General features: G+C 35.8%; 3 protein-coding genes across 3 annotated transcripts; 1 reads left to right on the forward strand and 2 right to left on the reverse strand.

Moving 5' to 3' along the window:
* Positions 1-194: 194 nt before the first annotated feature.
* Positions 195-3,286, reverse strand: LOC111779737 (G-type lectin S-receptor-like serine/threonine-protein kinase LECRK3). Its single transcript, XM_023659858.2, has one exon. It carries the CDS (start codon positions 3,186-3,188, stop codon positions 732-734), a length of 2,457 nt encoding a protein of 818 aa, XP_023515626.2. The 5' UTR covers positions 3,189-3,286; the 3' UTR covers positions 195-731.
* A 2,495-nt stretch (positions 3,287-5,781) lies between these two features.
* On the reverse strand, positions 5,782-7,588 carry LIP2 (lipoyltransferase 2). The gene is made up of 3 exons (XM_087119447.1): positions 7,405-7,588; positions 6,696-6,814; positions 5,782-6,558 (listed from the first exon to the last, which is right to left on the reverse strand). Exon 3 carries the CDS (start codon positions 6,542-6,544, stop codon positions 5,864-5,866), a length of 681 nt encoding a protein of 226 aa, XP_086975573.1. The 5' UTR covers positions 6,545-6,558; positions 6,696-6,814; positions 7,405-7,588; the 3' UTR covers positions 5,782-5,863.
* A 1,915-nt stretch (positions 7,589-9,503) lies between these two features.
* On the forward strand, positions 9,504-11,976 carry LOC111780671 (uncharacterized). The gene is made up of 2 exons (XM_023661138.2): positions 9,504-9,833; positions 11,297-11,976. The coding sequence occupies exon 2, from the start codon at positions 11,343-11,345 to the stop codon at positions 11,757-11,759; it is 417 nt and encodes a 138-aa protein (XP_023516906.1). The 5' UTR covers positions 9,504-9,833; positions 11,297-11,342; the 3' UTR covers positions 11,760-11,976.
* The last annotated feature ends 2,641 nt before the right edge of the window (positions 11,977-14,617 follow it).

Genomic DNA, 14,617 nt, shown 5'->3' on the forward strand with positions numbered 1-14,617 from the left:
TTAATGAATGATAATTAAATTAAAATTTAATTTGTTAAATATTTTAATAATTTGGTTGTGTATATATAAAAAAAAAATAAGTAACCACAATTAATTATCTAAAACTAACTAATATAATAAAATGGTTGAAAGTGGTCAACATTTCTTTATGAATATAAAATTCTAATAGCATTCTCATGTTATACCAAACAAAGTTATCTTCGATTCCTCTCGTCATTGGATTTCCAAACGTTATGTTTTAAAACATCTTATTCTCACATATCATAACAAAACTTTAAATCAAACAATCCACTACAGAACTAGGTGACTCGAGCCAGTCTTTACTTTCTTTGGGCCATATAATTACAACCGTAATAAGATAAATACAACCGTAACACGATAAATGAATATGAAGGTAAAAAACACTAGATATATTGAATGAACTTGATTAGAAGTTGAAGAATGTTTGTGATTCCAAGTTCTTCCCATACATGATTTAGTTGAATGATGATGATTATATGGGAGAGGGGCCATTTTCTGCATCAATTTGGAGGTCGAACCCCTGAGGTAAGAGCAACTTACTTTGCCGCTACTTATAACGGCCTAAACCCACCGCAAGTAGATATTGTCTTCTTTAGGCTTTTCTTTTCGGACTTCCATTCAAGGTTTTTAGAATGCATGTGTTAGAAGATGTTTCCACATCCTTATAAAGAATGTTTCGTTTTCCTCCCCAATTGACGTAGAATCTCACACTAAACCATGGAGCTAAATGGGTAAGGGCATGGCGGAACAGAAACATCTACATTACCTGCAAGCATCAACATAACCTTTTCCATGGTGGGTCTCTTGGATGGATCTTCTTGAATGCACCAAATTGCTACCCTTACAAACCTTTCCACTCTATGAAACTCATCCATGGCTTCCATGTCTCCTTCAATCAAAGCTTCCACCCTTCCTTTCTCATAGCAATCATAGGCCCAATCAGTCAAAATCATTCCCTCCTCTCTTTCACCATCACCAAGTTCTATCTCCACATTCCTTCTACAACATATGATCTCTAGCAACAGCACCCCATAACTGTACACGTCGACCTTGGCATTTATCGGCGAAGATCTGAACCAATCTGGAGCCACATATCCTTTTGTCCCTCTTATCCCAGTTTCAGTTCTACTTTGATCAACCTTTAACAACTTTGCCAGACCAAAATCAGAGATCTTGGCATTGTAATCCTCATCAAGAAGTATGTTCTGTGGCTTTATATCACAATGAATGATGTGTGTGTCGCATTCTTCATGTAGATACAAGAGACCTCTAGCAATTTCAAAGGCTATTCGAGTTCTAAGCTTCCAACTCGGTTTCGGATCACCATTGAAGAGGAAACTAGACAATGAGCCATTGCTCATGAATTGGTAAACAAGCATCCGGTTGCTTCCCTCGTCGCAATATCCAAGCAAACGTACCAAATTTTTATGGTGCGTTTGGCCGATGACATTCACTTCGGTTCTAAACTCTTTATCTCTATCTGCTTCAAACATTCTATCCAATTTCTTGACAGCAATAGCACCGGCTTCTGTTGTTCCTTTGTAAACAATTCCACATGATCCTCTTCCTATTTCTTCCTTGAAACCATTTGTTGCTTTGTAGATATCCATGAATGTGAACTGGATTAAGTTACAATCAGAAAAGACATTCTTTGTGCAAGTTTCAGCTAATTTCTCCTTTTTCAAGACAAATAAGCCTAAACATTTGAATCCCAACAGCATAAAGATGATAAACACAGAGCTACCAAAGAGTGCAGACATGACAATGATTAGCGTTCCTTGTTTCTTAACTGTTCTATCAGCATCTGGGAAACTCTCAAGTGAGACATTTTTTCTTAATTTAAGGAAAGAAACAGCTGTTATACTTGCATCCTGTCTTCCATTTGAGAGTGGTAGCCTTTTTTTCCAACAATCACTGCCTCCAAACACTGCTAACACACAAAAGCAATCTTCCAGGCAAGAACTTTTGCAAACTTGTTCATTCAAAGTGGAGAAACGCTCATAATCATACATTGGCCAATTAGTATTTGGAAGATCCACCATTTCATATAGATTCTGGTTGAAGTTTCCAGCACCTTGTTGTTCTTCTTCATCACAACTCTGTGTGATATATGGTTTGCAATTACCTAATTCATCGTTTGGATCAACTAAAGAATAGCCTTGTGCACAATTACAACTCGGTCTTCCATTAGATTTCAATGTGCAAATACTATTGAATCCACAGATTCCAGAGCCAAGTCTTCCAATTGGATTTTCATTAGAGAGACAGATGTTTTCAGGTATTCTAAACAAATCTTTCCAGCTTCCATTGGCATCTCCATCTATGCCCTTTGGATAAGAACTTACACTCAAAACTCCATCAAAATTCATGGTGGTTCTGTAATAATAAGCCTCTACAGGGTTACCAACACTAGGCTGTGTAATGTTAGACTGTTCTCCATTTCTTTTTAGCACATACAAAAATCCTTGTTCATCAAAAATCACTTGGCGACCAGAATTTTGTGAACTAGCAGAATCATAAGTGTTGCTAATATAATATGCATCATATGGAAAGCCAGAGCGCAAATTTATGGTGTTCAAAACAGCATTTCCATCTCTAAGCAAACGGAACTGAAACTTTCCAAGTGAGAAATTACCTTGAGATTTACGGGAGGATAGAACGCCATCAACCTCCAATTTCTGCGTAGGAAGCAACGTGTCCGTTGGATATGAGAAACTCTCCCAAATGGATCCATTGATTGAATCCACAAGCACGAAATTACCAGTATCCTTCATACTACCAAACGCAACAGAAGCCGTAATAGGCTCCGATTTCCAGATTTCTCCGCCGTTTCCGTTTCGAAGAACCAATCCGCTTGAAGCGGTAAGCTCAATCTTCGATCCTCTTGGTGCGAAAACAGGATTGTTGTCGTTTTCTTTGGCGAACCAAACGATGTTGCTTTCCGGTACTTTGTAAAACCAGATAGCAAGCAAAAAAAGATCATCGTTATTATTATCAACGTTCCGGAAACCAAAAGCGAAATCATCAGAAGGAGAACGCCATGTTTGAACAGAAGAACTACCGGCGACAAGAGAGCTACCAGTGGAAATTCGAGTTCCATTGCTTTGAGAACACACGACGACGACGAAACTCAGCAACAGAAGAAGAAGAACGCTTACTGGAACCATTTTTGGCTGCTTCGATTCTGAGAGAGCAAACGAAGAAGAAGAAGAAGATGAAGAAACAAGAACTTCAACGTTTACAGAATCATCATAGTCTTCCTTTGCTCCAGAAATTCATTTTTTAAATTATTTTTTTTTCTTACAAATTTCCCAGAAAAATCCAAGTTTGACTCGGTCTTTTTTTTTTTTTTTTTTTTTTCTCCTTATTTATTTATTTATTTATTTATAAATAATAATATTATATTTTTAAAAAACCTTATATAATAATTTTCAAACTTATTATTGAAATATTGTGATTTTAATTCTATTTACCATTATTGAGAATTTTATTTATTTATTTATTTATTAAATATGGACAAAATTATGAATTTAATAGAAATATCAGTGTCCATACATTTTTTAAAAAATTAAAAAAATAAAATATTTAGAATAAATTATAAGTTTAATAAATTTATAAATTTTTTATTTTATGTCTAATAAATTTTTAATATATTCATTGTTACGAATTTAAAATTTTAATTTTGTGTAGATTTTTCAGAACTTAAAAAATATATGGAAATGAAATTATTAAATAAAAATCGAAAGCTTAGTTTTTTTTTTTTTTTTTTAACATGCAAACTTTATAATTACGAAATAAAACTCGTGATTTATTCATTTTTTATTTACAATATTATGCTCATATTAATAATATTTTGTCTTAAACTGATTTAAATTAATAAAAATATCCATATATTTTAAATATAATTGTAAGAACTTTCAAAAGTATTTCAATACCTTCGACCTTTTAAAAAATTTATTAATATTTTTAACGGTTGTATTCTCATTTAATTTTTTCTTTTATTAATATATTTTAATTTTCAAAAGTTTAAGTTTTAATTCAAGAGTATTAATGATTTTTTTTTTTTTTTAAATTTAAGGGTATTATTAAAATTTTTAAAAGTTGAAGAATAAAAATTTTAATAGTATTTTTACAACTTGAAATATAATTTTATGGTTTTTTGATTTTTCATTTTAATTTTAAAATTTTAAAGTTATTATTATTATTATTATTTTGTCTATATTACTTCAATTTTATTAAAATAAAAAAGTGTTAACATATTTAAAACGTGGAAGAAATTCAAACAAATATGAACCATAGTCTAATTTTTATAATTTATTTAATCAAAAGAGAAATTTCATGCATTATTGTAACACGTGTCTTCTGTTAGACCATATATTATATATTTATATTAAAGATATAACTGTGGTAGTTGAAATTTGATTTCATTTTTCCAAAATTTTGTTTTTTACTTTTCAATTTCAAAAATTAGAAGCGTTGACTTGACATTAAATAATTTGTGACTTTTTGACTTTATTTTTCAAAATAATCGTCATATTGACTTTTCAATTAGCCTCGTTTCTTTTAAAAGTTCTATTTTAACTTAACTTTGAGATTAGACGAATTTTTCGTTATATTGACTCTTTCAAACAGTTCATCTAACTTAGCTTTGAGATTAGACGAGAATTTTTCGTTATATCGACTCTTTCAAACCGTTCACCTTGACAAATTGTACCAAAGATATAACCCTGATACTTGTAACCAAGTGAAATTATTCAGTGAGGTTGTCACAATGTGACTGACAGTTTTTGAACGGTTGAATGTACGAGAGAGAAACTGCAAAATTACTTTGAATTTGTATCTAATGGTTATTAGAAAGCATACAGAACTCTCGATCAAACTGTTCTTGAAAGACATCTATATCGATATCATAGAGGTCGAAACAACAATCTCGTTAAAGACCACTAGAGATATTTCACCTACTTTAAAGGACCATATGAGCATATTAAAGACATTACTTTATGGTTTGAACGAGACACCTAGACAATAATACAAGAGATATAACTATGATAGTGACTTTATTATCTCGATATCAATTTATTTTGCTTCGAACTTCAACACAAACAACATACATTAAATTATCTTTCAAATTTGAAATATACATTAAATTTATTCTCAACCCTTCTTTCCTTCCACCCAAAATTGTCTAGTCGACTGTAACTAGAACAACAACTTTGGCAGAAGGGTTTTTAATATAGATGTTCCCTGATGATATCGCGCATCGACCCATTGATCTTACTTGGATAAATGTGGGCTAACATGCAAAGGATCACATGTTCGCCCTTCCGACTCAATACGTCAGTTGTTTCATTACTTTTTCCAGCTCTACATTCAAATTTGAAGTCAAATAGTGTGGTTGTGAGTCTTTACCATGAAGTGGGATCCCAACAAATATTGTCTCCAAGTTTTGAAACAGTGAATGACCACTGGCATTTCTTCCTCGGAGACAGTATATCTCCTTTCAACATCGCTGAGCTTTCGACTTTCATATAAACATTATCCATCTCGTCTAACTCAACCCAAGTGAAATTATTTGGAGAGACTGCCACAATGTAATCAACCATTTCTAACCGTCGATGTATAAGAGAGAAACTGCTGAAGTACATCAAATTTGTATCCCGTGACTATAACGGGCATGTAGATTTTCAAATCTACATCCAACTATTATTAAAAGACAGTCACATCATAGAAGACTCAACCTCGACCTTACGACAAATGGAATACAATCATCCAAAATCTAATATGACATTAAGAAAGCTATGGTTATGAACCAATTTAAAGTATTTCTACACAAAAATTGAAGTTACATATGAGAATTCTCCTCCACCGATCTACCATAACCAAATAACTTAACAAAACAAGAAATTAATTGTTCTTCCACAACCTCTTGACTGGGAAGAACTTCCACAGTCTCCCTTCTCAAAGATGTCACATCTTTATCAGCAATCCCACAAGGCACAATATGCTTAAAATAGCTTAGGTCAGGATCCACATTGAAAGCCAGACCATGAGAAGTAATCCCACTTGAAATCCTAACCCCAATGGCTCCAATCTTCCTATCTCCAACCCAAACTCCTGTTTCCCCCTTCTCCCCAGCTCTAGCTCTCACTCCATACAGACCAGCCATGTCAATCATGGTCTGTTCCAGTTTCTCCACATACTTTCTAGCCCCAATTCCAATATCTCTAAGGGAAATTATTGGGTACAAAATGGCCTGATTTGGACCATGAAATGTAATGTCTCCCCCTCTCTCAGTGTAGTGAAGTTCAGCTCCTAGCTTCTCTAGATCCGACTCGGGGATTAACAGATTGTGATCCGTGCGCCTTTTTCCAAGAGTGTATGTGGGTGGATGTTGCAGGGATAAGAGGGTGTCTGGGATTTCACTAGCTTTTCTAGCAGACACAAGTTTTTCTTGCAAATGGAGGGCTTCTCTGTAGCTGACAATCCCCATTTTCCATATCTTCAGAGTTTGTGGCAATCTCATTCCCTATTTTAAAGCTATAGAAACAATTCTAACACTTGAGTATGTTCTTAATATCTACGGGTTGTAATCGAAATGGAATCAGAGATTATAGACACAGGGCGGATTTCAGGGATTCATATTTGATTCTTTGTAAAGTAAAGTCGAAAATTACCTCTCTCCAATGATTTCAATGTTGAGATTGATTCCAGAGAGTGGTTGATCTTCTTAACAACAGATGAAAATGAAAGAACAGAAGAATGAATTGCTTCAAGAATTGAAGGAGATCCACACCTGAGCAAGAATCACAAAGGAAAAATTAATGAAAAGAACAAGAACTCTTGAAATTCATACTTATAATCTATTAAAAACAGGCTTAAGGGGATAAACTTTTGATTGCCTCATTGGTTCAGTTCTAATATAATCTAAATTTTACTTCCAAGTGTTTCGATGATCAATTCCTAGCGTTTATATCTGAAGGATGATCACAGATTTACTAATTAGAAGTAACAAATCCTTGAAAGAGACTAGAATCTTAAGGAAATTTCAGTTGTAAAGAGGAAATCGGCTAAACATCAAACATGAACAAACTGAAGGCAATTAACTTGGCGAGAAATGCTAAAGAACTTCATATTTTAACTCAAATCAGAGTTTCCTCTTGAATCGTGACATTCGATTTCCTTTTCGTCGCCATTTGCAATCAAAACCTGCATTATAACATATTTTCATCGATTTCTACACAGATTCATACTATTCTGCTTTCTAATTTCCATATCCCTCGCCAATTTACTCATTTGAACAAACACAAACAAACGCAGCATCCCAACCAAAATAATCTCAACAGATACAAATACTACTCTCTTCTTTCTCCCTAGCCAACTTACCTATAACTTTGCATTCAGCCCTCCCGCACCGCCGCTACTGTCCGCCGTGCGTGGTGACGCAGAGCCGCAGTGTTGCTGATCTGGTACGTCACGCCGCCGTCACAGATAAGGAGATCGGGTCTGGGTAGCTAGGTCCACCGGAGAGGGAAACGATAACTTTTTTTTTTTTTTTTTTTTTTTTTTTTTTTTTTTTTTTTTTTTTTGAAATAAAGAAATAATAACCTCACAAACCAAAGGATAATAAACCAAAGAGATTATCTTTTTGTAAATAAAATAAAAATAAAAAATAAAAAAGCACAAATTTTAATTTTAAAATTTAAATCTATTTAATGATCATGGATAGTGCACTTGAAGCTGGTATTTTGACAAGTTGCGGCAGAATAAGTTGTACGTCAAGAAAGAAAAAAATGTGTCTTCGCACAAACATGCATCAACTTCCTTGGACATGTCATCAGTTGTGGACAGATCGGGATGGATAGCGATAAGATAAAAGCTATCCAAGAGTGGAAAGTCCCTACTTTTGTATCCGATGTGCGGTCCAGGATTAGTAAACTACTATTGGCGGTTCTGAAGAAAGACCACCCTTAGTCGTGGTCAAATAAATGTCAAATGGTCTTTGAAAATCTGAAGCCAACCATGACTAAGGTTTTGTCTATAATAAAAAAAATACTATCTTCATAGCTTAAAGCAAAACCATGAGAGCTTACACTCAAAATGGACAATATCACTGTTGTGAAGAGTCATGTTATACTAACATAGTATCAAAGTCATGCCCTAAACTTAGACATGTCAATAGAATCTTTAAATGAGAGGACGTAAATAGATTCCTTACTTTCACTTTGAATTTAAAAGTAAAAAATGAAAAAGAAAAAAAAAAAAAGTTTAAAGTTTAGGAAGTAAAATGGTAATAAGTATAATAGCTTTAGCTTATTTTTGCTTCTTTTTTAATCTATTTTAACATTTTCTCCTACTCTATCAACTTTACCTTAAAAAAGTCTTTAGTCCTTGCCCGCTATTGGTTTGGCTAAATAAATAATTGTTTGATAGGGGTCTTCGTGTGATCTGAGGACTTGAGTTAGTTCATGGGTTGACTGTGATGTCTCACATTGGTTGGGGAGGAGAACAAATCACCATTTATAAGGGTGTGAAAACCTTCCTCTAGTAGACGCGTTTTAAAGCCTTGAGGGGAAGCCCGAAGGGAAAAGCCTGAAGAGGACAATATCTGCTGGCGGTGGATCTGGGACGTTACAAATGGTATCAGAGCTAGACACCAGATGATGTGCCAGCCTTCTTGCTGTTCCCCGAAGGGGGGTAGGCACGAGGCAGTGTGCCAGTAAGGACGCTGGGCCCCAAATGGGGGTGGATTTGGGGACGGTCCCACACTGATTGGAGGAAGGAAAGAGTGCCAGCAAGAACGCTGGGCTGGCTCCAAAGGGGGGTGGATTTGGGGGCGGTCCCACATCGATGGAGAAAGGAAAGAGTGTCAGCAGGACGCTGGGCTGGGCCCCGAAGGAGGGTGGATTGCGATGTCCCACATTGGTTGAGGAGGAGAACAAACCGCTGGGCCCTGAAGGAGGGTGGATTGTGATGTCCCACATTGGTTGAAGAGGAGAACAAACCGCTGGGCCTCGAAGGAGGGTGGGTTGTGATGTCCCACATTGGTTGATGAGGAGAACAAACCACCATTTATAAGAGTGTGGAAACCGACCTGTTTTAAAGCCTTGAGGGAAAGCTCGAAAGGGAAAGCCCAAAGAGGACAGCGGTGGATATGGGCCGTTACAACTAGGGACAACACGGATAGGTCTCAAGATGAGAGTCCCTATTGAGTGCAGAAACGAGTCAAAGTCAACACTACAACGGGTCTTGGAAAAGATCATGTGGTAGTATGAATACTAAATGAAAATAACTTTTAATTTTTTTTAAAAACGGATAAAAATATTTTTAATAATTATTTTTTAAGATAGGTTTGAAATAAAGCATTAATTTTTTTTTTCTATAAAAAAAATAAATGATAAAAATAGAATTATTTGGAATAAACTCCAAATTACCAAAGTGACCTTGCAATTTGAAGCCTCGGAACACATTGGACTTTTGCTCCAAATCTTGGCATTCAACAAATATCTCTTCGGTTTACGCCTCTTCTCTCTGTGATTCATATGGGCAGGTCTTCAAGTGACCTTCACCACTGTTTCCCATATCCCAATCCTTCTTAAATCTTCGTTTCATTCTTCACTTTCAATCTTCTTTCAAATCCCCTCTTCAGATCATTCCTTATGCCTCTGTAATTTCCCCTTCTTTTCGCTCTAATCCTCAATCCATGAACACCCACATGGAATTTTCTCTGTTCTTGTGAACTTCTTTTCGTTCTCCAACAGATTCACTGTAATGGGTCCGTTTCAGTGATTCGTATGGCCTTCGTTTCTTATCAGGTTTTTTTTTCTTCTTTTTTCAATTTGTCTGTTTCTTGTTCTTCTTTCATTTGTTGCTTTTGTTCTTTTCTGCTTTTGTTGCCTAGAAAATTGAATTAATCTGTCGATTAACTGTTTCTATTGTTCTAATCTTGTCTTCTACCAATCCGATTCTGTTTCTTTTTCGTGGATCTTGTTTGTCTCTGCTGTTTGGAGATTTTCGAGTTTCTTGGTAGCTTTTACTCTCGATTCTGATATTTGTTTGTGGTTTTGAGATTCTTGTTGCTTAGAATTTGGTTATCTGCGATTGAGATTTGTTCGTCTTTCTGGCTCTGTTTAATCCTTACCTAATCAGGGGAAGTCAACTTAGGTTTGAGAAACTTTGCAAGCAAGAACAGCATATTATAGGAACTTCGGCTTTGCTTTAGATTCAATTACATGTGAACTTTAGCTATCAATTGGGAGGAAGTGATATTGTAGGGATTTGAACTTAGAATCTATACTAGTATGAACAAATCTTGATCTCTTATAATACTCTTATTGCTCCCTCCTTGTGTACACTTGGATATTAATTTGATTCTCGAAGCCGAGCTTGAGAATTATTGATATCAATGGAGCAAAAAATGTTATTATAAGAATTCAAATCATCTTATATTATGTGTTTACTTTTCATGATTTAGGTCTTTTAAGAGAGAACTTACAATGAAGTTTGATAAATTTGCCCTTTTCTCTTGTTGCTGTCGTGCAATTTTGTTTAAGTTTCTTTGATCTCATCCTTAAAGAATTCAAGGGTCTGTATTCTACTGGTTAGGTTTCCGTGCTGATTAGTTTGAGGAAGTATTGTAATTGTATTAGATGCGTGAGACCCCACGTCGGTTGGAGAGGAGAACTAAGCATTCTTTGTAAGGGTGTGGAAACCTCTCCCTAGCAGATGTGTTTTGAAAACTTTTAGGGGAAGCCCGAAAGGGAAAGCCTAAAGAGGACAATATCTTTTAACATAGGGCTTTGGCTGTTGCAAATGGTATCAGAGCTAGACATCGGGCGATGTGCCAGCGAGGAGGCTGAGCTCCGAAAGGGGGTGGACACGAGGCAGTGTGTCAATAAGGACGTTGGGCCTCGAAGGGGGTGGATTGGAGGGTCCCACATCGATTGGAGAGGACGCTGGGCTCCGAAGGGGGTTGGATTGTGAGATCCCACATTGGTTGGGGAGGAGAATGAAACATTCTTTATAAGGGTGGAAACCTCTCCCTAGCAGATGCGTTTTAAACACCTTGAGGGAAAGCCCGAATGGGAAAACCCAAAGAGGACAGTATCTACTAGCAATGAGCTTGGGCTGTTACAAGATGTGTCATGCTTGATGTATAACCATCAGCTGGTTACGATATTCGAGCTTGCCGTGTTTATTTACTTCACGAGTTTCTTATCGCAAGTGAATTGAAATTGTTTCCTATGTAATTGCTTTATACTTGTTTTGTGTCTGGCAGTTGCAATCTGTTGCATGATTTTTCTTTCTTGGAGTGCTTAAAGAGGATGGGTAGAGGTCGGGGAAAGGGAAGGAAGTTGACCGTGACGAATCACGATGATGCTGGGAGCGGTGAGGAAGAGAAGATCCCTGCACAAAAGCGAAGGGGAAGGCCACAAAAGCCATTGAAGGACGAGATCGACGAGGAGGAAGCCGAAAAGATAGAAGACGACGACAGCGAGAACGTGAAAGGCTGCGACATTGTGAGCAAGGAGATGAAAAGCCCACCTGCAGCCGAGAATGGGAAAAGAAGGAGAAGAAGCTCACAAGTGAAAGAAAAGCTCGATCCAGTCAAAGACGAAAACGGGGACGGAACACGGTCGAGCACCGATGAATCAACAAGATCAAACGGATTTCGTCACAACGGAAGCAGGCGAAAAAGCAAGCCCCATCGAGCTGCTGAAGCGGGCGTGAACTGCAGGTAAAACAACCTTGGAAGAATTTGGTTTTTCTTAGTGAATGAGGCATAGAGATGTTCTTCTAGATTACCATATTTGCTGCGTTTTCTTATCTCTAAAGAACTGTTGAATTCAGTATGATCCACTGTGCTTGTTTTATTATTCTTTCTCTCTTCACCATATGTTCTTAACATTACAACAGAATGTTCTAACTAAGAATGAAATGGATCAACATTCTTTACAATGATATCTTCATTTCTTGTTTTTGCTATCACTTTTTAAGGAGAAAAGCTTTAATTGTTTGCAAAGAATGGGTTGAAGAAATGAAGCATTGATGAGTTTGTTGAATGAAGTGAGTGTGTTGGATGCTGAAAAGACGTGGTTTGCCTTACTTTTTTCTTTTTGAGATGTTATTATGTCTGAGAATATAAACATTTTTTTTTTTTTTTTTTATGTCTTCATAGTGTAAAAGTAGATTGTGAGCTCATTGTTTTTTTTTTTATAAAAAGTGCATTAAGCGTGTCACGCGGTTTTTTTTTTAGTGAGACGCGGTTTTCAGTGAGGTGATGACGTGTGATATAAAAAGTTTGAATTGGCAATCTTTTTTCGATTCTTCTATGTTCATTCTTAAAATTTCATTTTATGTTTTGGTTTGCGAACTTATAGTAATTTCATCTTAAAGTGTTAAAATGGGTCCGTAAGGGAGTGGTTATTTTTGAACCAACGTGAGATCTCACAATCAACTTACTTGGAGGCTCGTGAAAATCACTGCTCGATATCAAATAGTATTAGAACCACTCACTAGACAGTGCAAGAAGTTGGTTGGAGTAGAGCTAGACCTTCTTTATAGTAGATGCGATTTTAAATTGTGAGGTTGACGGTGATACGTAACGAGCAAAAACAAACCATATGTACTAGAGTTAGTTGTTATAGAATAGATGTGATAGAATCTAAAAGCTTTACAAAATCTAAAAGCTTTCTCAAATCAAGTAAATTTTTTAATTTATTGGAGGAGAGCATCTCATTGTTTCTTCAATACCTACTTTAAAGCCAAGAATCTTTTTAAAATCATAAGAATAGCTTCTTTTTGTCAAATAGACTCAAAAGATCGGTTAAAGATTTTTCAATCGGCGTATAGCTCAATAGATAAGACACTAATTATCATTTTAAAAATTGTTGAGCTAAAATAACTGGCGTATTTGAAATTGATCAGATGAAAAATCACTAAAAACGTATTTGAAATTGTCGTTCTAATAACCTAAGAGATCTATTATATATGTATAAGATTAAATCTCCTGATCTTGGGAACGCTATTGATATAGTTTACTTTAGAATTGCTATTGATGATTTAATTAAATAGTTTATATGTATAGGCATGTGAGTGAAAGTATCCTATATAATGAGTTTGTATAAGATTGAACCACAAAATATTTAATATATCTTTACAAATTCGTTAACTGAAAATATTAATAATTCACGTGATTATCATATGTGACTCGTTCTTAATTTTGTCTCAGTTACAAACTCCTTATAGCCGTTTCAATAACCTAACTATTTTTGGGACTTGAAAAAAATAGGGAGCGGTAGACATAATCTTAAGATGACATTCATTCATGCTCGAATAGGATAAGTAGAAAATGATTCCCTTAATTGCTGATTTCGTTTAATTGTTGCCCCAACTGTAATTAGGAACAATTCATGAATGATCCATTTTCTCGTAATGATTATATCTTTGGAAACAATTTATGGAATATCACGTTGACATGTTATGCCCTATGAAATTGTGCTATGTTATGGAGAGTGTTGTACCATGTTATACACTACATTATGAGATGACATGAAATGATTAAGTTATATATGAAATGAACGATGGTATAACTTACACTCACACTGACGCAATGCCCTGGAGGGAAGGGAGCAGCTCCGGAGGTACGTATACGAGCTCGCTTGGGGTCTATGTGCGCGTCCAATTATGCACTAAATATTGTTAATCTTTTTAAAAGTTGGGTTGGGTTGTAACTTTAATTTCGGGTTAATAGGGTTAACGTGATAAAAAAAATGTTAGTCTTTACACTGAATCAAATTTTAGGTTTTTCAAAAATTTAATGCATGTAAAATCGAAACCATCTAACCCAATCCAGCTTTTATGATTTGCGTTGTCAAATGTAATTTTTTTTGTTTTGACATGAACACTCAACTTGGGATCCAAATAAAAGTCTATTTTATTGCAAGAGCTTTTATCTTTTAGATAATTTCAAACTTAATTTAATTTTTAAAGATCATTATACAATGCACATTGTAGTAGTTCGATTTAGTCATGTTTTGAGAGTTGAGTTGTGAGATTTCACATCGGTTGGGGAGGAAAACAAAATATTCTTTATAAGAGAAAACCTAAAGAGGACAATATCTATCGGTAGTGAGCTTGAGCCGTTACAAATGGTATCAAAGCCAAATACTAGAAGATATGCCAGTAAGGAGGCTAAACCCCAAACAGGGGTAGACACGAGATGGTGTGCTAGCAAGGACGCTGGGCTTCAAATGAGAGTAGATTAGGGGGTCCCACATCAATTGGAGAAGGGAGGACGTTGGGCCCTGAAAGGGGGTGGATTGTGAGATCCCACGTTAGTTGGGGAGGAGAACAAAACATTTTTTTATAAGAGGGTGGAAACCTTTCCCCGACAGACACGTTTTAAAAACCTGAAGGGAAAGTCTGGAAGGAAAAGCCCAAAAACGCTGGCTAGGCCTTGAAGGGAGGTGAATTGGGTGGTCTCACATCGATTTAAGAAGGAAACGAGTGCCAGCGAAGACGTTGGGCCCCGAAGGGGAGTGGATTATGAGATCCCATATCGGTTGGGGAGGATAACAAACCATTCTTTGTTTACACG

This window comes from Cucurbita pepo, chromosome 18 (genome assembly GCF_057944985.1).
Source record: "Cucurbita pepo subsp. pepo isolate OVF chromosome 18, ASM5794498v1, whole genome shotgun sequence".
In the NCBI taxonomy this organism is placed as follows: Eukaryota; Viridiplantae; Streptophyta; class Magnoliopsida; order Cucurbitales; family Cucurbitaceae; genus Cucurbita; species Cucurbita pepo.